The sequence below is a fragment of the Oncorhynchus nerka genome, linkage group LG4, assembly GCF_034236695.1.
Source record: "Oncorhynchus nerka isolate Pitt River linkage group LG4, Oner_Uvic_2.0, whole genome shotgun sequence".
Taxonomy (NCBI): Eukaryota; Metazoa; Chordata; class Actinopteri; order Salmoniformes; family Salmonidae; genus Oncorhynchus; species Oncorhynchus nerka.
This window is the reverse complement of record NC_088399.1, coordinates 54,437,109-54,459,694: the sequence shown is the minus strand read 5'-3', so window position 1 is coordinate 54,459,694 and position 22,586 is coordinate 54,437,109. Positions and strand designations below refer to the sequence as shown.

At 41.2% G+C, this 22,586-nt stretch overlaps 1 protein-coding gene across 2 annotated transcripts; it reads right to left on the bottom strand.

The window, feature by feature from the left end:
* Positions 1 to 9,149: 9,149 nt before the first annotated feature.
* Positions 9,150 to 22,356, bottom strand: LOC115128199 (cyclin-dependent kinases regulatory subunit 1). Of its 2 annotated transcripts, none has more exons than XM_029657845.2 (4): positions 22,162 to 22,356; positions 21,087 to 21,154; positions 20,803 to 20,930; positions 9,150 to 10,057 (listed from the first exon to the last, which is right to left on the bottom strand). In XM_029657845.2, the coding sequence occupies exons 2-4, from the start codon at positions 21,143 to 21,145 to the stop codon at positions 10,014 to 10,016; spliced, it is 231 nt and encodes a 76-aa protein (XP_029513705.1). In that variant the 5' UTR covers positions 21,146 to 21,154; positions 22,162 to 22,356; the 3' UTR covers positions 9,150 to 10,013. The 2 variants fall into 2 exon arrangements, with proteins under 2 accessions (XP_029513705.1, XP_029513703.1); XM_029657843.2 differs by lacking the exon at positions 22,162 to 22,356 and adding an exon at positions 21,807 to 22,103.
* Between the last annotated feature and the right edge of the window lie 230 nt (positions 22,357 to 22,586).

Below are 22,586 nucleotides of genomic sequence, written 5' to 3'. Positions count from 1 at the left end.
CACTTATAATTATAATTTTTCATTGAAATTAACCAAAAGGTAAAATAAAAATGTATCAAGAACAACCCAGTCAGTGTAAGTCAGCATCTCCGACTCGTTCTATCAGTGGAAGAAGTCCGATAGAGATCAAAGTTCAACCAGTCCATCCAGTCGAGTCAGTTACAGTGTCCCTTCTCCTTTCTGAAGATAAATAGCCATTTATTTTAATCAGGGGCTTAGCGAACATCCCTTATAACTCCACAACTTTCCAGCTGGTATCATCTGGTGGCTTATGTTATTGGTATTTTACATCTAGATCTAGAGATTATAGATCAGTATTTATGATGTGCTAAAAGCTAGGTTTGAATGCAGTTTCAGTTTATATTTTCCCACCAATTCCCTCTCCTCATCACATGGTTTGCAGTTTCAGTTTGTACTCAAGTATCAAGCTAACCCAACCCCTTTCCTCATCTTCCAAGCATATTCAGAGATATTAAGAAAAAAGGGTTAGGGTTAACCCTAACCCTAACCCTGTTTTTGAGACATTTGTTTTAAGCCTATCCTAAACCTTAACCCTTACCTTAACCCTTTGGACTTAATGCCTAACCTTACTATTTTGAGGGTTAAATGCCTAAACTGAACCCTAACCTTAACGATATAGCCACACTATTGAACAGATCAGATAGTGTGTGAATTACACAAAGTGCTGAAACAAAACCAAAAAATCGACAATTACTTAAATATTTCATCAAACTCCTCCAAGTTCATTAGCCATCTGACTGGCATCCATCCAACATCAGTTCGGAGGCTGAGCAGTTGCCATACCAGGCAGTGATGCAATCATGCTCTCGATGGTGCAGCTGTAGAACTTTTTGAGGATCTGAGGACCCATGCCAAATCTTTTAAATATCCTGAGGGGGAATAGGCTTTGTCGTGCCCTCTTCACGACTGTCTTGATGTGTTTGGAACATGATAATTTGATGTGAACACACAGGAATTTGAATCTCTCAACCTACTCCATCCCCGTCAATGAGAAATGAGGGCGTGCTCGGTCCTACTTTTCCTGTAGTCCACAATCATCTCCTTTGTCTTGATCACATTGAGGGAGAGGTCGTTATCCTGGCACCACACGGCCAGGTCTCTGACCTCCTCCCTATAGGCTGTCTCATCGTGTTTGGTGATCACACTGTCTTGTTGTCGGCAAACTTAATGATGGTGTTGGAGTCATGCCTGGCCATGCAGTCATGAGTGAACAGGGAGTACAGGAGATGACTGAGCCCGTACCCCTGAGGTGCCCCCGTGTTGAGGATCAGCGTGGCAGATATGTTGTTCCCTGCCCTTACCACCTGGGGGTAAGGGTCAGGAAGTCCAGGATCCAGTTGCAGAGGGAGGTGTTTAGTCCCAGGGTCCTTAGCTTAGTGATGAGCTTAGTGATGAGCTATGGTGTGGAACGCTGAGCTGTAGTCAATATAGAATAACTATCTTCAAATTAATGACCCGGGACGTCGGTTTGAAATGAAAGTTTATCTTAGTAATACTACTTGTTCACGTTACATTTAACAACTTTAGATTCTACAAAACAATGAAAGAAAGTTGCTAGCGAAAGTCAGGATAATCACTTGTCACTTAACTGGCGCGTTTTCTCTCTTTATACCTCCTGTAGCAAGGCATTCTGAAACTTGCAGTCATTAGCGTAAACCAATACTAACCAATACAACAGAAATATGTATGAAGTTCTCTCAATCTCCAACACACAAATTCTAATACAATTACATATGTAAATAACTCTAAAGAAAATATCTTTAGATACAGCTCAATGAATTAACTGTAAACATTAACTCTGTAACCCATTAAAGTTACAACATCCTCCCACCGATGAACAAGCGTTTATCTAAATCTATAAGCAGTATATCAACTGAATAGGTCTCCTCAACAAGTCCCTGAATCAGTACGAACTGAACATGACCTAACTAGGCCATCTCGGCCTGGAAACAGTTCCTCAATCCTTCCTAGTTTCCAGGTTTGTCTGGGTCTATTGTCTTCACCGATGAGTGCAACGTCCCCCGCTTTCAGTGGGGTGGGCTGTGGTGTGTCACAGCGATGTGCTGACTTTAGATCCAGCAAGTAGCCTCTTCGCCAGCTGTTCCAGAAACTGGTTACAAGTCTCTGCCTGTACTTCCATCTGCGTGTAATTTCCTCTTTGTTTAGCGTTGTGTGTCAGCCGGAAAAGGCTTTGGCGACAAAGTGGTTATTCTTTTACCCACCAGGAAGTGTGCTGGGATCAGGGGTCGAGGTTCATCCACTTCATTGTTCACGAAGGTCAGAGGCCTGGAATTTAGGATAGCTTCAACCTCTGTCAGGACAGTGCACATCTCTTCAAAGATGAGTGAAGCTCTCCCAAGAACCTTTCTCAGGCATGTTTTCACTGAGCTGATAAGAATCCGCCCCACCAGGCTGCTCGGTGATGAACCTCCAGGTGATACCCCTTTCTGAGAAGAACGCCAAGAGATGGGGCTCTTCGATTGCCTTCCACAGCTCTTTCACAGTCCTGATCAGCTCTCTTGAACGTTTTTGCATTGTCTGAGTAGATTACCTTTCATAATCCTCTCCTTGAGATTAATCTTTTTAGAGCCAACAGGAATGTCTCTGTTGACTGTTCTGAGACCAGTTCCAAATGCACTGCTCTGGTTACAGCACAAGTGAACAGTGCAATGTATGACTTCTTCACAGAACCATTTTCTTTCACGTAGAGCGGTCCTGAAAAATCCATACCGGTGACTTCGAATGGTGGGGATTCAGTTATTCTGTCTTTAGGTAAAGGCGCAGTGACCTGCTGTCTGGCCCTTGCCTTGAATCTCTTGCACACTATACATCTTGCCACTGTGCTCTTGACTAGCTGCCTAGCACGCACGATCCAGTATCGCTCTCTGATTTGTACTGGAGTGTCTCTTGCTCCAGAATGCATCACCTTTTCATGGCGGTACTGTATCAGCATTTCTGAGTATCTGTACTTGTTGGGCAGAACCCATGGGTGCTGCTCTCTGAATGTGAAGTTGAATGTGAAGTGTTCTTGGACGAACATGAACTACTCAGTGTAGGAAGGAGACTGCAACAGTCAGTTAAGAACAAATTCTTACTTTCAATGACGGCCTAGGAACAGTGGGGCAGAACAAAAGATTTGTACCTTGTCAGCTCGGGGGTTTGAACTTGCAACCAATAGTGCACCACTGTAACCACTAGGCTACCCTGACACCCCAGGCTACCCTGTGTATAAAATCGAGCACACAGCCATACAATTAGCAGTCATTCTCGTTCGCAATTATCAGTGCTTTAGTTTATTATGTTGCTGTTCAGTGGTTCTGAATTAATGATGCACACGACTGTCCACGTTTTTCAGTGTCTTTGTCCTGAGGTCCTGAGCGCTCTGGAGCAGGTTTTCATCAAGGATCTCTCTGTACTTTTCTTCGTTCATCTTTCCCTAGACTAGATGGCTATATCGGTCCGCTAATACAATACTATAAAGGCCTAGTGCAATACATACAGTACCAGTCAAAAGTTTGGACACCTACTCATTCCAAGGGTTTTTCTTTATTTTTACTATTTTCTTCATTGTAGAATAATAGTGAATACATCAAAACTATGAAATAACACACATGGAATCATGTAATAACAAACAAAAAATATATATATAATTGAGATTCATCAAAGTAGCCACCTTTTGCCTTGATGATAGGTTTGCAGACTCTTGGAATTGTCTCAACCAGCTTCATAATGTAGTCACCTGGAATGCATTTAAATTAACAGATGTGCCTTGTTAAAGGTTAATTTGTGGAATTTCTTTCCTTCTTAATGTGTTTGAGCCAATCAGTTGTGTTTTGACAAGGTAGAGGTGGTATACAGAAGAAACAACAGTCCATCATTAGTTTAAGAGATGAAGGTCAGTCAATCCGGAAAATTTCAAGAACTTTGAACATTTCTTCAAGTGCAGTCACAAAAACCATCAAGCGCTATGATGAAACTGGTCCTCATGAGGAACGCCCACAGGACAGGAACACCCAGAGTTACCTCTGCTGCAGAGGATAAGTGCATTAGAGTTATGAGCCTCAAAAATTTGAGGTCAAATGCTTCACAGAGTTCAAGAAACACATCTCAACATCAACTGTTCAGAGGAGACTGTGTGGCATCAGGCTTTCATGGTCGAATTGCTACAAAGAAACCATGACTAAAGGACACCAAAAAGACATTTGAGATTTTTGGTTCAAACCACCGTGTCTTCATGAGACACAGAGTAGGTGAACAGATGACCTCCGCATGTGTGGTTCCCACCATGAAGCATGGAGGAGGAGGTGTGATGGTGCTTTGCTGGTGAGACTGTCAAGTGATTTATTTAGAATTCAAGGCACACATGGCTACAACAGCATTCTGCAGCAATATGCCATCCCATCTGCTTTGCGCTTGGTGGGACTATCATTTGTTTTTCAACAGGACAATGATCCAACACACATCCAGGCTGTGTAAGGGCTATTTGACCAAGAAGGAGAGTGATGGAGTGCTGATGACCTGGCCTCCACAGTCACCTGACCTCAACCCAATTGAGATGGTTTGGGATGAGTTGGACTGCAGAGTGAAGGAAAAGCAGCCAACAAGTGCTCAGCATATGTGGGAAATCCTTCAAGACTGTTGGAAAAGCATTCCTGGTGAAGCTGGTTGAGATAATGCCAAGCGTGTGCAAAGCAAGTCATCAAGACAAAGGGTGGCTACTTTAAATCATCTAAAATCTAAACAATTTTGATTTGTTTAACACTTTTTTGGTTACTACATGATTCCATATGTGCTATTTCATAGGTTTGATGTCTTCACTATTATTCTACAATGTAGAAAATAATACAAATAAAGAAAAGCCCTTGAATGAGTAGGTGTGTCCAAACTTTTGACAGGTAGTTTATAATATATATATATACATATATATTTATTATTTATATTTCTATTTGTTTTCATGGGGTGCTGTAGCACCCTCTCAACATGCACGCCCTCTGCCATCTGCCCGGTACAGTTGAAACAGGGATTTATCCATGAAGAGCACACCTCTCCTGGGTGCCAGTGGTCATCGAAGGTGAGCATTTGCCCACTGAAGTCGGTTACGATGCCGAACTGCAGTCAGGTCAAGAACCTGGTGAGGACGACGAGCACGCAGATGAGCTTCCCTGATACGGTTTATGACAGTTTGTGCAGAAATTTTTCAGTTGTGCAAACCCACCGTTTCATCAGCTGTTCGTGTGGCTGGTATCAGACCATCCCGCAGGTGATGCAGTCGGATGTGGAGGTCCTGGGCTGGTGTGGTTATATGTCTTCATCAGGTCTGCGGTTATTTGGACGGTTGGAGATATTCTCTAAAACGACATTGGATGTGGCTTATGTTAAACCTGTTAGGGCTACTAGTTCCCCTTTGGGAACTCACCCCACCCCCCCTGAGCTGTAATGTGGCGCAGGGAACGCAAGAAATAATCCTAAAAATATTTAACCTCCACAGAATCGCTTGAAAAATGGCTCAAATGAAAGATAAAGAAGTTATTTATCTACCCAGCAAGTCAGATTTCTAAAATGTTTTACGGCGAAAACATAGCACATATTTATGTCCAACCACCACTGCATACATACTTCATTAGCTTAGCCAAGTAGGAAAAATATGCAATCAACAAACGAGGATTAAAAGAAAAATAATTTCACTAACCTTTGAAATCTTCATCAGATGACAGTAATATAACATGTTACACAGTACATTCATTTTTTTCAATAATATGCAATATATATCCATAAATATCTGTTTACAATTATGCATCGTTCAAAAATGCTACTCCAATGTCAGGAGAAATAAATAGCTCCGGCAGATAACGTCAGCAAACAAGGAATACACATCATAAACTTTGACTAAATATGCATGTTTTACATATGTATGGCAAGATAAACTTCTTCTAAATGCAATTGCTATGTTACAATTATTTTTAACGTTACATTTGGCGTTTACTAGGCTATAATAGAGAGTCGGCGCTCTCAGTTAGCATGCTGACTCCTCTATCATGGAGTCGGCAGAAACCCAAAATGAAGACGTAAATTTCCCTTACCATGGCTGTTCTTGCTTCAGAAGACGTGGAAGGGTTAATACTCACCAAGTTAGCGTTCAGTTTGCAAGTCTGTGTCTTTCCGTTCTCAAACCTAGACACTTTTCGGTCGAAATGTATGCAAATTTCAAGTGGCTGGTATAGACCAAAATCGAAAGTATACATTATATTTCGAGTAAACTTATCAAACTATGTTTATAATTAAGCCTTAGCATGTTATAAAGGTCTACAGCAATCGTGAGGCGAACAGATTAGCACACGTTGTTCAGTCTGTCCTGGGAGAAAGAGAGAGAAATCTTCAGTCTCCCATTGGTGAATTTTTTTTTGTGCGTCACCGGGACGTTTGGTCACGCTGAACGTCTCGTGAGCACGTGATTCTCGCAGTTACAGGCCTCATCGAAAGCAGGCTTCACGCTGAAGACATAGAACGTGTTTCCATGGTTATAGCTCTTTGGGAAGTGTGTAAACAATGACGTCAAAGTGAGGGCAACTTTTCCCATTACAAGAGAGACTTTGGGAGAATGCATGCCCTGAGAGTTCTGCTTTAGCTAGAGACAAAATTTAAACGGTTTTATAAGCTTTAGAGTGTTTCCTATTCGATAACAATTTTTAATTGCATATATTAGCAACTTTTGACAAAAATTTATCATGGTTTATATGGGTGCCGAATTCCTCCAGAAGGGGCAGTATTCAGGGCTAGCCCTAACAGGTTTAATGTTCTCTACCATAAGAGAAATTAACATTCAATTATCTAGCAATAGCTCTGGTGGACATTCCTGCAGCCAGTATGCCAACTGCGCGCTACCTCAAAACTTGAGACATCTGTGCCATTGTGTTGTGACAAAATTGCAGTTTTCTGAATGCATTGTGTCCTCAGCACAAGATAAACCTGCTTAATGATCATGCTGTTTAATCAGCTTCTTGATATGCCACACCTGACACGTGGATGGATTATCTTGACAAAAGGAGAAATGCTCAATAATAGGGATGTAAACAAATTTGCGCACAAAATTTGAGAGAAGTACTATTTTTGTGCGTATGGAAAACTTCTGGGATCTTTTATTTCAGCTCATGCAACATGGGACCAACACTTTACATGTTGAGTTTATATTTTTGTTCAGTATAGTTTTTACTAGATAACTAGTCTCTCCAGGTCACCTCCAACCATTTCCCAATGCTCCAGTTTATGCCTAGAGTTGGGTTTAAGACAGCCACTTACAGCATTAAAAGCAATTTTACAGCCTTGCCCAGTTGAAACTCATGAAGCCCAAAATTAACCCAGTTGGGACAAGGTACGGATGTTATAGGTGATATTCTGTGACCATTTATTTTTTTGTCCATGGTACACGTCAATAGATATCGCTTTCCTACACCCTCCTCCAGGTTTGATGAATGCACCAACCAGAACCTCAGGACCGCCATGGACAAGTTCCTTGACGGGTACCAGGAACGGTGGGTGAACAACCTGAAGGTAATTCTCTTTGCACACAACAGCAGCGTCCAGGCCTCCACCATGTACGGACGGGAGTCGCAGCTGTTGACTTGAGATAAACAATGCAATTGTATATACAATTATTGCATATACTGTATTCTTTCAAATTTGTGATTGACTTAGTGTTCTTGTTTGTCTATTGCTTTTGTTGCATAAATACTTTCAGATCACTGAAAGTTGTCGAACCAGATCAGGGCCTTCGAGGACCACCTTCAGGCACAGACTGAGAAGGGTGTGGAGGTTTTTGAACAGGTAAAAATTGTCTGCTGTTAATTTATTTTCTGGACCTCCAAGAGATATGTAAGAAATGTATTTGTATGAAATATGATTGCATTTATTCCTGTTATCAATCAAGTTGAGACTGAACATCGACAAGGCTCAGGAGAAACCGAAGGAAAGCCACCGGGAGCAGAATCAAGAAGGGGACCAAGTGCTACGACATCCTTCCGAATTACTTGGTTTGGAAGGACAAAATAAAGGCGAGACCTCTCTGCTCTTTCGCTCCTAGCTGGGGTCAACTTCTGTTAAGGTTAATAAAAAACATCATAGAAAATAACTCTGCATTTGCACACAAAATAACCTGGAGCTAGTTTTAGTTTCCCCTTTGTCTTCCTAGGGTTACCTCAGTGGAAGCCAACAAAAAAGCCCACTGAATGCCCTGATGCCCTACACTTATGTGAAGCCCAATAGACAAAGTATGTTAAGCTTTGGTTGACATTTGAGAAAGCAAGAAATGGTAGTTCAAATCAAATGTTATTTGTCACATGCATCTAATACAACAGGTGTACACCTTACCATGAAATGCTTACTTGCAAGCCCTTAACAAACAATGCAGTTCAAGAGGGAAGGTCTCTAAACATTAAACATTTTTTTTCAATCACTTTGATGCAATTCACAAGTTAGTGGTACATTTTCACAACTCTAAGCATACCATTCTGAACAGATCATCCAAATGTCTCATGTTTCAAAACTCCAATCACATTTTCAATTGTCTGGGTAAAACAAAGTCCCTTATTCACTTCACTGAATCACTTTGAATACATATTCCTTCTGAAATCTGCTGTTCACAATACAATCAATATTCATATGACTTTGATATGATTTCCTTGACATTTGTTAAAACATATCTAGCACTTAATGAAACTGCTCAAAAGTGATAACTATAGTGCTTATACTCCATGGGTACCTTTGGACAGGGCCAGTGTCAACCAACCCATGTCTCAGTATTTATGCTGCAATAGCTTGTATGTGCCAAGTTGTTAGGGTCAGCCTGACTTATCTGGTATACTGTGATCTTTGGCATACTGCCACCAACTCCTCTTTAATTATTTTTGTCCTGTCAGACCAGAGCTCTTGGACAGTGCCTCAGTACAACCTGGTCTGATGATTCCAATCCGGTCTGTTCCTGATCACCTAGTCGTGCTGCTGATCCAATTTACTCTGTGGAGCCCTGACCTGACTTCACCGGTCATGGTACCCTGTCCCAGACCCCTGCTGATCACAATAGGAGGGTTAATGGAATTTTACAGTAATTCAAATGTTTTAAGAACCAATTTACATGTATTTAAGTATGTATTTATTGTAGTGGGGACAGTACCATTAGTGCCACTTTAAGGATAGATATATATAAAAAGTAATTATAATTCACAACCACATCATAATCTGTGAGAATTACAAATTAAAAAAACATTTATTTCCGGGGTACAAGATTTCATAAATACTGAGCAGCTGATTTGTACAATAATAGACATGTCAACAAAGAACTTGGGCCCCATTTTGACAGCTCTAAAATAGAGACAGTCAACAGCGTTACTTATAATAGCTGGTCACAATTGATAAAACAAAAAACATGTCCAGAGTACTATCATTTGTACAGAGTAGGTGTGCATACACTTGATACAATCTGCAGTATTCAAAACAAGATGAATCAAGTGCCATAACAGGTATTTGATCATAGTCATTTTGGTAAAATCCCTGCACATTTGCGCTTTCAAAAATGTCCCCCTTACATTTTACAGTTACTATATAGCTTAAAATAGATATTAGCATCATGTTAGTCAACGCACAGCAGGTAAGGTTTAGAATAATTCCAGTGTTGCCACAACCACAGCTTTTATTTTTCTTCCCAGACATACACCCTGACAACATTATCAAGTTAGTCCTAATACAAAAGTTTGAATGATTACAGAAATACAGATAGAGAAAAGGATGAAAGGGTTCTAACCAGGTCCATAGGAAATGTGAAAGGCTTTACGGTGAGTGAGGACGGTGGTTTGGAGCTCTTGACTCTGGCTCCACTGCAATGTATACGATACACATGTGGAAAATAGTATTTTCATCCATCCAACTGAAGTGTTCATCCATCTCCAGCCACTCTCTTATCTTCTTCCCTATGAGTGTTCTCTCGTGCACTCTGTCTGAGATCAGGCTGCAGGCAGAGGACGACGGAAAAGCAAGATGTGGGGCTCTGGTGAAAAAGAAAAAAAACAGGAAACATGTGAATGAAGTTCAGGAACTGAATGAAAAACATTTCAGGCGGTTTCCCAAATATCTCTCCTTCCTTCCAAAGTGTGCCCTTGTTTACTGCCCTTCACTAATTTGAAAGAAAATGGCTGGTATAAGAAACATGGTGGAAACTACCTCTAGCCCATGCCTACACCACTCCAATGCATTCAGATGTGGGAAGTAGTGAACAAAAGCAGATATTATTGAGACTCATCCTTAGAGTCAGAGTATGGAAAGCTGATCATTCTTTCATGTATTCCAGTAGTCTCGTGAGGCTTGATCCTTCCAAATCTCATCTGATTGACTCAAATATTGAAAAGTTTGGAGAACTTCAGTATTGGATTTTGAATGGGAGCGCTGGCTGCATTTGTTTGGTCAGACAAAGCCTTAGTAGCCCATGTTTAGAAACAATTACAACAGTCAAACAAAAGCTTTAGTAGCCCATGTTTAGAAACAATACAAGTCAGACAAAAGCTTTAGTAGCCCATGTTTAGAAACAATACAAGTCAGACAAAAGCTTTAGTAGCCCATGTTTAGAAACCTCCATTTGGAGCTCCATCAACACAAAATATTTTGTTGGTTTGATAAGTGGCAACGCGTCAGTAGTCTATCATACTCAACATCTTTCTGCCGACAAGTTCCCGCGGCTTTTGGAACAATGTGACCGATGCCTGTGTCCGTATTCTAGTACCCCATCTTAGGACCATGACGTGTGTGAGGCTTGTCTGAGCAAAAACCAGATGCAATGTAGGAGTGTGGCACGTGTGAGGCTTTTGTTAATAAACGAATGCTGCAAATCAGTGCACACGTGCCGAATACATTTCGGTGACCATCCATCCATCCGATGACAAGGTCATGGTGTAACAAGATGATACAGACCTCCCCTCTAGGGCGCATGGCACACTAACCTCTCCATCAAACACCTGTCTTAGCATTGTCTGCTTTAGCCATGTAACCATTAATTCTTTGTTTCTTCATTCAAGGCTGTATAATGATGTACATAAGGCAAGCTCATCAAATATGTTTGTGGGACACACCCAACCATATGTTCAACAGATGCCCTGACTTGGTAAACCACGTAGGGTATTTGATTATCATGGCTGAAAAGCTTAGATTCAATGTCTTGTGTTCAGGTGACAGACAAGAACAGATGTATTTGGAGAGACAGAAATGAGTCAGACCTCATGATCTGCTGATGACAAGACACCAGTATCAAAGATGGTAGTAGCCTATAATACAAGTCATTCCAATGGAGGCTGAGCATCTTGTTACAAACACTGATTTTTGAGCTCAACATGACTGTACTGTATTATAGGTTTGGCGATGTCCAACCTTTGTCCTATCTTGATTATGTACCTATAAAAACATTGTGATATACGACGCTATCACCCCTATTAGCAACCACCCAAATTTTACTGCTAAAAACGCAGTTGGTCTATAGCGCAAAATCAAATACCACTGGACGAATCATGATGAACAATAATGCTTTTGAAAGTCTGGGCAGAGGGTAAGTGCAGGCAATGGCAAATCCTTTCTAATATTTCTTTCTGGTAGAGGAGCAGAACAGGCTTGCGTGCCTCTCATCTGCGCTCTTTTACTTGTCAGTGTTCCAAACATGTCTTTTTACCTAAACATGCAAACACCATCAGATAGAATTCATAGCAAGCAGTGCACTGGGTTAGACAGAGTTGATTAAATATAACAGAACAGATCAACTGGAGATCCATACACTCATGGGATGGGTTCCCAAAAATATAACTGAAAGCCACAAATGACTGCATTGAGGCAAGTCACTGTGCTTCTATGGCTATATGCACCATGTCACTGCCTATTTCATTTGTGAAGACAGCTCATGAATCGAGAGGCCTTTCAGTCAACACACATACAGTGCCTATACAAAGTGTACACCCCCTTTCAAAATATTCACCTTTTTTTGCCTTATAGCCGGGAATTAAAATGCATTTTCCATTGAACCCCACAACTTCCAAGTAAAAAAATAATCTGGATTTAAGAAAATCTAAATCTTTAACTGAAATAGCTTGGTTGGATAAATGTCCAACCCCCTTGCAAAAGCAATCATACATTAGCTCAGGTGTAACCAATGACCTTCAAAATCACACACCAAGTTCATTGGCCTCCACCGGTTTTAAATTGTAGTGATTCGCATGCTTTCCGGATAAATTCAGCAATTCCCGTAGGTTCAGCTTGTTGGGTAGGGAATTGCAAAGTAAACACTCAGCAAGAGCTTTCAAAAGAACACTGGGACAACGTTGAGGAAAGGCACAGATTGAGGATGGATATAAAAGATACGGCAAACGGAGCATCCCCCTATCCACGTCGACAGGACAGCAGTGGAGAAGGTGGAAAGATAAAGTTCCTCATTGTACACATCACGGATAAACTGAAATGGTCCACCAACACAGTATGGCAACAGTGCCTTCTTCAACCCTCAAACTTTTACAGATGGACAACGGAGAGCATATCCTGTCGTGCTGTATCACCGCCTGGTACGGCAACTGCACCGCCCACAACCGCAAGGCTTTCCAGAGGGGGGGTGTGGTCTGCACATCACCAGGGGCAAACTACCTGCTCTCCAGGACACCTACAGCACCCAATGTCACAGGAAGGCCAAAAAGATCATCAAGGACAACAACCACCCGAGCGAGCCCTGCCTGTTCACCCTGCTACCATCCAGAAGGCGAGGTCAATGTTTACATATCTTGCATCATTCATCTCATAGGTATATACTGTATTTTATACCATCTATTGCATCTTGCCTATGCCGCTCTGTCATTGCTCATCCATGAATGTATAGATTCGTATTCCTTTACTTAGATGTGTGTATTAGGTAGTTGTTGTGGAATTGTTAGATTACTTGTTAGGTGTTTCTGCAGTCAGAACTAGAAGCCCAAGCATTTCACTACACTCACAATAACATCTGCTGACCATGTGTATGTGACCAATAAAATGTGATTTTAAAGATTTCAACGGCTTTAGAGCACAGTCAAGACGATTACTAGGAAGTGGAAAGAAACCTATGGCACCACCAATACCCTGTTTAGATCAGTCCATCACCCCAAACTGGTTGCCCGAGCAAGTATGAGTCTGATCAGAGAGGCTATAAAGAGTCCAATGGCAACTTTGAAAGAGCTACAGGCTTTTATGGCCAAGACTGGTTAAAGGGTGCATGTGACAACATCCCAAGCACTCAACAAATCTGGCATGTAGGGTGGCAAGAAGGAAGCACAAATGGTTCCTAACAAGGCTTTACACGGACCTTGATTTTTCCAGGTCGCACATGAATATTTTGGCGCATGTGCGAGTAAAACGGTCACACTGTAGAGCCCTGCCTCCCACTAAAAACAAAATAAAGTTATGAAACTTCAAGTAAAGTGGATCTGAAAACTAACATTTTAAAACATGTTATTCAACCTTATTTAAAACAGCAATGATTGAGTCCTAGGTCTCTTTTACAAATTTGCCCTGAATATGCAACATAAATATATACATTATACCCAAACATATACACATTAAAATACAAAAACAGTCATGAGAAACACAAAAAACCCAGAAAAAGTTAACTTCCTCCACAAATAAGTCTCCAATCAATACTTTAAATTGCCAGAACATCAAGATTAAATGTACACTGCTCAAAAAAATAAAGGGAACACTTAAACAACACAATGTAACGCCAAGTCAATCACACTTCTGTGCAATCAAACTGTCCACTTAGGAAGCAACACTGATTGACAATCAATTTCACATGCTGTTGTGCAAATGGAATAGACAACAGGTGGAAATTATAGGCAATTAGCAAGACACCCCCAATAAAGGAGTGGTTCTGCAGGTCGGGACCACAGACCACTTCTCAGTTCCTATGCTTCCTGGCTGATGTTTGTCACTTTTGAATGCTGGCGGTGCTTTCACTCTAGTGGTAGCATGAGACAGAGTCTACAACCCACACAAGTGGCTCAGGTAGTGCAGCTCATCCAGGATGGGACATCAATGCGAGCTGTGGCAAGAAGGTTTGCTGTGTCTGTCAGCGTAGTATCCAGAGCATGGAGGCGCAACCAGGAGACAGGCCAGTACATCAGGAGACGTGGAGGAGGCCGTAGGAGGGTAACAACCCAGCAGCAGGACCGCTACCTCCGCCTTTGTGCAAGGAGGAGCAGGAGGAGCACTGGCAGAGCCCTGCAAAATGACCTCCAGCAGGCCACACATGTGCATATGTCTGCTCAAACGGTCAGAAACAGACTCCATGAGGGTGGTATGAGGGCCCGACGTCCACAGGTGGGGGTTGTGCTTACAGCCCAACACCGTGCAGGACGTTTTTCATTTGCCAGATAACGCCAAGATTGGCAAATTCGCCACTGGCGCCCTGTGCTCTTCACAGATTAAAGCAGGTTCACACTGAGCACATGTGACAGACGTGACAGTCTGGAGACACCGTGGAGAACGTTCTGCTGCCTGCAACATCCTCCAGCATGACCGGTTTGGCGGTGGGTCAGTCATGGTGTGGGGTGGCATTTCTTTGGGGGCCGCACAGCCCTCCATGTGCTCGAAAGAGGTAGCCTAACTGCCATTAGGTACAGAGATGAGATCCTCAGATCCCTTGTGAGACCATATGCTGGTGCGGTTGGCCCTGGGTTCCTCCTAATGCAAGAGACGCTAGACCTCATGTGGCTGGAGTGTGTCAGCAGTTCCTGCAAGAGGAAGGCATTGATGCTATGGACTGGCATCCACCAATGCCACGCTGCACCACAGACTGTCCAGGAGTTGGTGGATGCTTTAGTCCAGGTCTGGGAGGAGATCCCTCAGGAGACCATCCCCCACCTCATCAGGAGCATGCCCAGGTGTTGTAGGGAGGTCATACAGGCACGTGGAGGCCACACACTACTGAGCCTCATTTTGACTTGTTTTAAGGACATTACATCAAAGTTGGATCAGCCTGTAGTGTGGTTTTACACTTTAATTTTGAGGGTGACTCCAAATCCAGACCTCCATGCGTTGATAAATTTGATTTCCATTGATAATTTGTGTGATTTTGTTGTCAGCACATTCAACTATGTAAAGAAAAAAGTATTTAATAAGAATATTTCATTCAGATCTAGGATGTTTTATTTTAGTGTTCCCTTTATTTTTTTGAGCAGTGTATTTAGAATTGTTACAGGATTATGGTGCATTAAAACTAAAAGCAGATTTACCTAGCTCGATGGACACCCTAGGAACCTTGAGAGTTAACCAATCCTGTGAACGGGTTAGGCAACTCAGGTGTCCATACTTCAACAGCGAAGTTAGATAAGACAGAAGTTTATTAAGTAGGGCCTTGTAAACAAAAAAGGGAGTAATGTAGAGATCTAGGGGTCTTCAGAGAAGTCCCCAAAAAACGAATGAAAACTATAATAACATTGCTAGAATATTAAGGAAATAAGCTACTGTTCATGACTAACTTGTCTTAAAGCTTTTATGATAGGCTTAGGAGGATAAGGTTATTGGCCATTTTGTGTTCAATCTCACATGGAGGGATTTTCCAGGCCCACATGGATCATTTATTTCTAAAGATCAAACTTGTCAAATTGATTTTTCTATAGGCTAATTTATATGATTTGTTCTCTCATTATTAGTCCTATTGAAATAACTTTTAGATGGAACTCCATATACAGTCAGTTTGATCGGGAGATATAAAAAAAAGGCAAATTACTCAGAATGTGCGAGACTCAATTTTCTACTGCGCGACGCCATTCAAGTTCAAATATAGGCTAAACAATCGTCTGTCACATGATGTAGTCACCATCGACGATGCTATTGTAATATCACCCAACCCTACTGCATTCATTAGTGCACACTAACCAAAGAAAAACCATTTAATGAAAACAATTATCTTATTGGAAATTTAAAAGGCACTCGCACATCCAAGCAATCTTATTTGCAGGTGCATGGTAACAGTAGAAAGGAAACCGCACACTGCTCGATAGTCACTGACCTTTTAATAATCAAATCGAAGTGTATTTATTTGTCATGTGCGCCGAACACCTTACAGTGAAATGCTTACTTACAGGCTCTAACCAATGGTGCGAAAAAAAAGTGTGTAGTTAAGTAAAGAAATAAAGCAGTAAAAAGACATTTGAAAATAACAGTAGCAAGGCTATATACATACACTGGTTAGTCAGGCTGATTGAGGTAGTATGCAGATATGGTTGTACATGAATGTATAGTTAAAGTGACTATGCATATATGATAAACAGAGTAGCAGCAACGTAAAAGAGGGGTTGGGGGTCACACAATGCAAATAGTCCGGGTAACCATTTGGTCACCTGTTCAGTAGTCTTATGACTTGGGGGTAAAAACAGCTTACGTATCAGCCTCACCGCCTTTTGAGTTTGTTTATTTAAATTAGCACCCTTATGTAGACCTAGCCCCACCCACACCAGTTCCACGCATCGAAAGAGGTTGAGGCGAAGGAAAAACAAAGTGCTGCAAAATATAATATAAATTTCATAAATATTTGAATGTGTGTAAATAAGACGTATTAAACGTCTGTAAAACCACAATGAGGACATAGACCTACCGAGCAAGTTCTCATTAATCATTGGGTACATCGTACGAAAAATGGAGTAATCTTCAATAGGAGAAATTCATGTTCAAATTCACAACATAGGCCTTTAGGAAATAATGTCTGGAGGGTGAAAATCCCAAAACATTCTATTTTACTCAGACTATTATTTATGTCACCTCCCCTGTCTGATATCTTAACTTCCTCTATGCCACAATCATAAAAATATATTATTTTTTTTTTAAAAGGTAGAAATGTCATGCTTTAGGTCATTAAAATGTACTGCGACTGGATAAACCATGTAATTTCTCCAGATTGAATTTATGCTCACTGATTCTGTTTGAGAGAACGAGAGGTTAAACCTACATAGCACAGCCCACATGGACATTTAATAGTGGAAATAACATGGGTGGTGGAACACGTAATAATGTCATTTATTTGGAACCATTTTCCTGTATGAGTGGCATAAATATTCACACTTCATCATATTGCACTGTGCGCATCCTCTGCATTTATAGCTATCATTTGGAAGAGGGCGTAAAATAGCCTGGCTGATTTTCTCGTGGCTGGCAGTTGGCATGAACAAATTTAGCGCGTAAATTGCGACCTTTCCTATACACAATAAGTGGTGGATTTTTAAATTCAGCCAGCAAAGCCTGGTCCGATGATAAAATATGCCAGTGTTTCTTGACCGCATCTCCCACTTTTCGCGAGTTCAAAGTATATGTGGTTGTGAATATTACGGAGTATTCTTTAGCGGGTCTTTTTTGTAGCAGTTCATCTCGTGTTTTTCCCCAATGCTAAATTAAGAGCTTCATCCACACATTGTGGCAAATAGTCTCTTCTTAGAAACCTAATGCGCATCTCTGCTGCTTTTTCTAGATAATCCTCTGTGGAGTGGCATATACAACGCAGTCTGAAAAACTGGCTTCTTGGAAGTCCTCTCTTAAATGGCTCAGGATGGAAGCTGTAAGAGTATTTCTGTCTATTTATTTTCTATACAGAGTTGTAAATAGGGATCCATTTAATTTCTCAATCCACATAGAGGTAATTGAACACGTTGAGTCTCACATTCAATAGTGAATTTCAGATTGGGGTCAATGTCATTGAGTAGTGCCATAAAGATCTTTTTCCGTTCCTTCCCATATGCAAAACATGTCATAAATATATTGATACAACTTCAGGACTAATATATATATATATATTTTTTCATTATTAACAAAACATTCTTCAAGAAGAACCACTAAGGTTGGCATAGCTCGGAGCGAATGTGGAGCCCATCGATGTTCCATTCGTCTGGAGGTAATTATTCATCATCAAACCCAAAATAGTTATAAGTCAACTTATTCAGCCAGCTCTAGAATAAAGTTTGTTGGTGGATATTCGTTAGTGTGTCTGTCTCCCAAATAGTGAGCTAGGGCTCCCAGCCCCCCCACATGGGGAATGCTGGTATATACTCTCGACATCTAATGTGACCAAAATACAGTCTTCTGTTAAACACGTTATTAGTGAGATCTTGTTTATGAAGTCTATAGTCTTTCACATTTGATGGCAATGCTTGCACATGAGTTTTAATAAGAGTCTACAAAGATCGACAACAGCTCTAGCATTGAGCCTATTCCTGCAACCACTGGTCTGCCTGGATAATTACCTTGTGTTTTAAGTTTGTGTAATTTCGGTAAAATGTACAGGCATGGACGTATGGCACATTTGCAGCAAAGATTCATTTTCAGGTTTTGAGAAGGTTGTTTAATAGGGCTCGCTCCAGATTAGAGCATATTTCCCTTTGGAACACCTGTGTGGGATCAACACTCAGTTTTCTATAGAAACGTTCATTGCTGAGTCTTCTGAGTCTTTTGTCTTCTTTATATTTTTCTTAGTCTAAAACAACCACAGCACCCTTATCTGCAGGTTTAATAACCAAAGGTGAATCTTTCATTAAGTGTCTGTTCTTCTGTTCTAGTGAGATTTTTCTGAATGTGGTTTGTTTGTCTCCTATATACTGACATGGCTTCTTGTTCGACTAACCTACAATAGGTATTAATTGAAGAGTTGTTAACCATAGGACAGAATTTGCTTTTGGCCTTAAAATGGGGTACTAGTTCTTTGATCTGTTTCTAGGCCTGAAAGTGTTTTGAGAAAACGCATACTTAAGTTTAATCTTGCGAAATAATTTTAACAGATCTACTTTCATTTCGAATGGTTTATCTGTACATATAGGTACAAAAGAGAGGCCCTTCGATAAGACTGACTTGGGCGTCAGTAAGGTCTTTTTTGGAGAGGTTAATTATCACGTCCTGCTGTAGCTCCATGTCCACGGCCTGTGTTCCTGGTCCCCTCTTTGACCGCTTACATCGTTTTTCTTCCGTGGAGCCTTGTGTTGCTTCTGGGCAACAAAAAAAAAATGACTGTGTGCGACGATAGCTGGAGTCACTGTTTGTAGGGAATTCGCGCTCAGTGGACGCCTCTGTGTCCAAGTTTCCTCCCTCTCTGCATATCTGCGTCCCCCGATCAGTAGTGCGTCCCTACGTCGGCCTCCCCATGCTCCTGTCCTTGGGCCTTCCCATGCGTACATCTGGTTGAGCTGGTAGTCCTCTGTGTCTCGCTGATATTTCTTGATCTTTGTTGCTTGTAGAAAGTCTCTGTATTTCCCAATAGGCTGATTGATCGTGTCGTTTATGGCTGTGAAATTAGGGACTAGAATCTCCTTCTTTACAACCTCATGTTCGCTAATCTTCACTTCAACTTCTTTTACTTTCTTTGACATGTTCAACGATTAATAGCATTAAATCTAAAGAACATTTGATGATTTCACCCCATTTCTGAACAAAAGTTGTAGTTTTTCCCTATTGTCTTTTTATTGTGTATACTTACAAGATTTCAGAGTGCAGAGTGAAAAACAGTCATTCAAAATTTAAGGCACTCGCACATCTGAGCAATCTTATTTGCAGGTACATGGTAACAGTTGAACAAGATGAAGGACAAAGGAAACCGCACACTGCTCTTGATAGTATCACTGATCTTTAATAAGCTTACGTATTGGCCTCATGGCCTTCGTCAGAGCTTTTGTGAGTTCTCTTTTTTAAATTAGCACCCTTATGTAGACCTAGCCCCACCCACATCCGTTCCACGCATCGAAAGGGGTTGAGGTGAAGGAAAAACAAATAAGTGCCACCAAATATAACTATATACATTTCATAAATATTTGAATAAAGTGTGTAAATTAGACGTATTAAACACATCTGTAAAACCACAATGAAGACATAGACCTACCGAGCACATTTTCATTAATCATTGGGTACATCATACGAAAAACATCATAGTAATCTTAAATAGGGGCATAATTCATGTTCAAATTCACAACATACATAGGCATTTCATCATGCTCCTATTTAAGATTACTCTGTTTTTCGTACGATGTACCCAATGATTAATGAAGACCTACCGAGCAAGTTATGTCCTCATTGTGGTTTTACAGACATGTTTAATACGTCTTATTTACACGTATTATTAGAATATTTATGAAATGTATATTGTTATATTTGGTAGGACTTATTTGTTTTTCCTTCGCCTCAACCCCATTCGATGCGTGGAACGGATGTGGGTGGGGCTAGGTCTACATAAGGGTGCAAAAACAAAAATTAAGCCACAAAAGCTCTGACGAAGGCCGAAACGTAAGCTTATTTAAGATCAGTGTTACTATCAAGAGCAGTGTGAAGTTTCTTATTGGACAAATGCAGGTAGTTCCCTCTCCGTTCAAGCCCGTTTATTTCCAAGTCTATACACCCCATATCACATGATGGTTTATACAGTACCCAGAGAATTCAACATGAGCTTCATCTAAGGAGGAGCACATCCTAATCACCAGTGTAGCAGTAATGACCCAAACCCAAGACATGGGTACAAAAGTAATCCCCAAGTCAGAGTTCCACCAAGTACAGTAGGCTACAATTCAGTGTTATGCCGCTGGATTCACCACATCACACTGCCTACTGTGCTGATATGAACCACCATGGTGCGACATAGGCACAAGTGTAATCCCCCAGTACAGTTCAGTGTTGTATTCCCCCATAATAGCCTTTATGCTGCTGTATTCACCAGCACTTCACTCCTTCTACTGTACTGAGTGTTAATACTAACATCTGACAGTGTACCTGGTTGATGGATCATGTAGTGTATCCAGCCTTGACTCTGCTGGACACCCAGGTTCCTCCACTCAGTCTCTGACATCAGATGGGTCTTGGGCACACGCTTGGCAATGTCCTTGGGCAGCATCACGTGCCTACAGAGAGTGGAGAAATTGAATGGTACTTTACTGAGTCATGCAGTGTCAACCTCACAGGGCTAGGAAGGAAGACCTCTGCCAGGCAAGAAATACATGTCGATATTAGCTAGCTAGATAAAAACTGTTTTAGAAAAACGTACAGTCTTAACTTACCTATACTCGAATTTCTCATCGTCATATTTGTCAGAGTAATATATCTGCTTCTGAGACATGATGCCAACCTGAAAAGAGTGCATCTGAAAGTTTAGGGACTCGGGGATTTTACAGCAGGAGCATTACAAGGAATCCTGTGATTTGGACTGACTGAAGGAGTATGATGTTTTATTTAATTTACTGCCCGTATAGTACGTAGCGGCAATACACCTCATCGTTTGAAGTCTACCAATAAACCTCAAAGAAGTTAGTAAAGCCCAAGAAAAAGGCAATAACATGACAATTACAGGTCGGATGTGATCAATGCACCTGTACTGCGCATCATAAACTAACTAGCTAACGTTAGATGGCTAAGTAAGGCAACAAGTTTAATCTCCTACAGTAACGTTACTAGCTACGTTTTTTGTTTAACTAACCCACCCTAGCAAACAAAATCTAGGTGAAATAACTAGCTATATCATCCATAGCTAGCTACTCATGTTCATCAGCATTTCACCCACTGAGTGTTCTAGCTAACATAGTTCATAAAACACAAAAGGTCATCCAACAACCGTTGGAACTAGCTAGCTAAGTTAGCAGGCTAGTTAAATAGCTGGTTAACTTGCTAACTAACAATAATGAATTAGCTCAAGTTAGCTAGCTAGCAGGCTTAGCTATCTAGCACTAAGCTTAGCTAGCTAACGTTACTACGTTAGCTTTGACAAGTAAAACACAAATCACCTTCAGGTGGCTCGTTCCAAATGACTGTATTCGTGATTTGGTGACGGAAAATCTAGAAATTTCACAACAGGCCTGTCTTTTCGAGAATATTGTCGGTCACTGATGTATTTATATTTCCATGTACAGTAGCTTGTACTGCTTCTGATGTGATATGGTCGATGGACCCTTTTCACGTTTCGCTGCGAGTTTCCCTCTCTTATGTTACTGATCACCTTTCAAAAACTCACTGCTGCTCCTCATTGGTCTATCCTCTCACATAAATGATCATGTGATACATGCTGAGTTTAGACGAGACACGCGAAGTCCGTCATACCTGTCGGCATAGAGGGACAAATAAAGCGTTATAGAGGGTTACCGTATATGTTGCTATGGTTGATTTCAGTGAACTACATCAGTGCAAATCAACATCCGTTAGAAAACAATTTGGCCGCAAGTCCCGTCTACCGTGCCGGCTGACGGTATTCACTACCAGCCTCAACGACATTTTTACCGTCCGCTCTCATTGAAAACAATGCCATCTGGTTTGCAGTTCTCCGTCTACCTCGTAGGACGTGAACGCTGCATTGATTGGAGTCCAAACACTTAAAAGACACACCCTATCCCCTCAAATTAAGTGGACACCTCTGATGACGTCTGACGAGTATACACTTGTAGGGCGAGGGAGGAAGGAATGATTTTTTAAATGGGCCGCCCTTGCCCGGAAATTAGTCACTCGTTCATCCCGCAATGATTGTGTTTTCAGCCACTAGTAGCTTGTGGGTGCTTTATTTGCGCAACAGT

What these genes read in the sequence shown, in the direction of transcription:
- LOC115128199 (XM_029657845.2), bottom strand. Translation starts at nt 21,145, where the DNA reads ATGTCTCAGAAGCAGATATATTACTCTGACAAATATGACGATGAGAAA. An exon ending in GATGAGAAATTCGAGTATAG is followed by an intron (nt 20,931 to 21,086) that starts GTAAGTTAAGAC and finishes CACTCTCTGTAG; the next exon opens with GCACGTGATGCTGCCCAAGG. An exon ending in CTACATGATCCATCAACCAG is followed by an intron (nt 10,058 to 20,802) that starts GTACACTGTCAG and finishes CTTTTTCACCAG; the next exon opens with AGCCCCACATCTTGCTTTTC.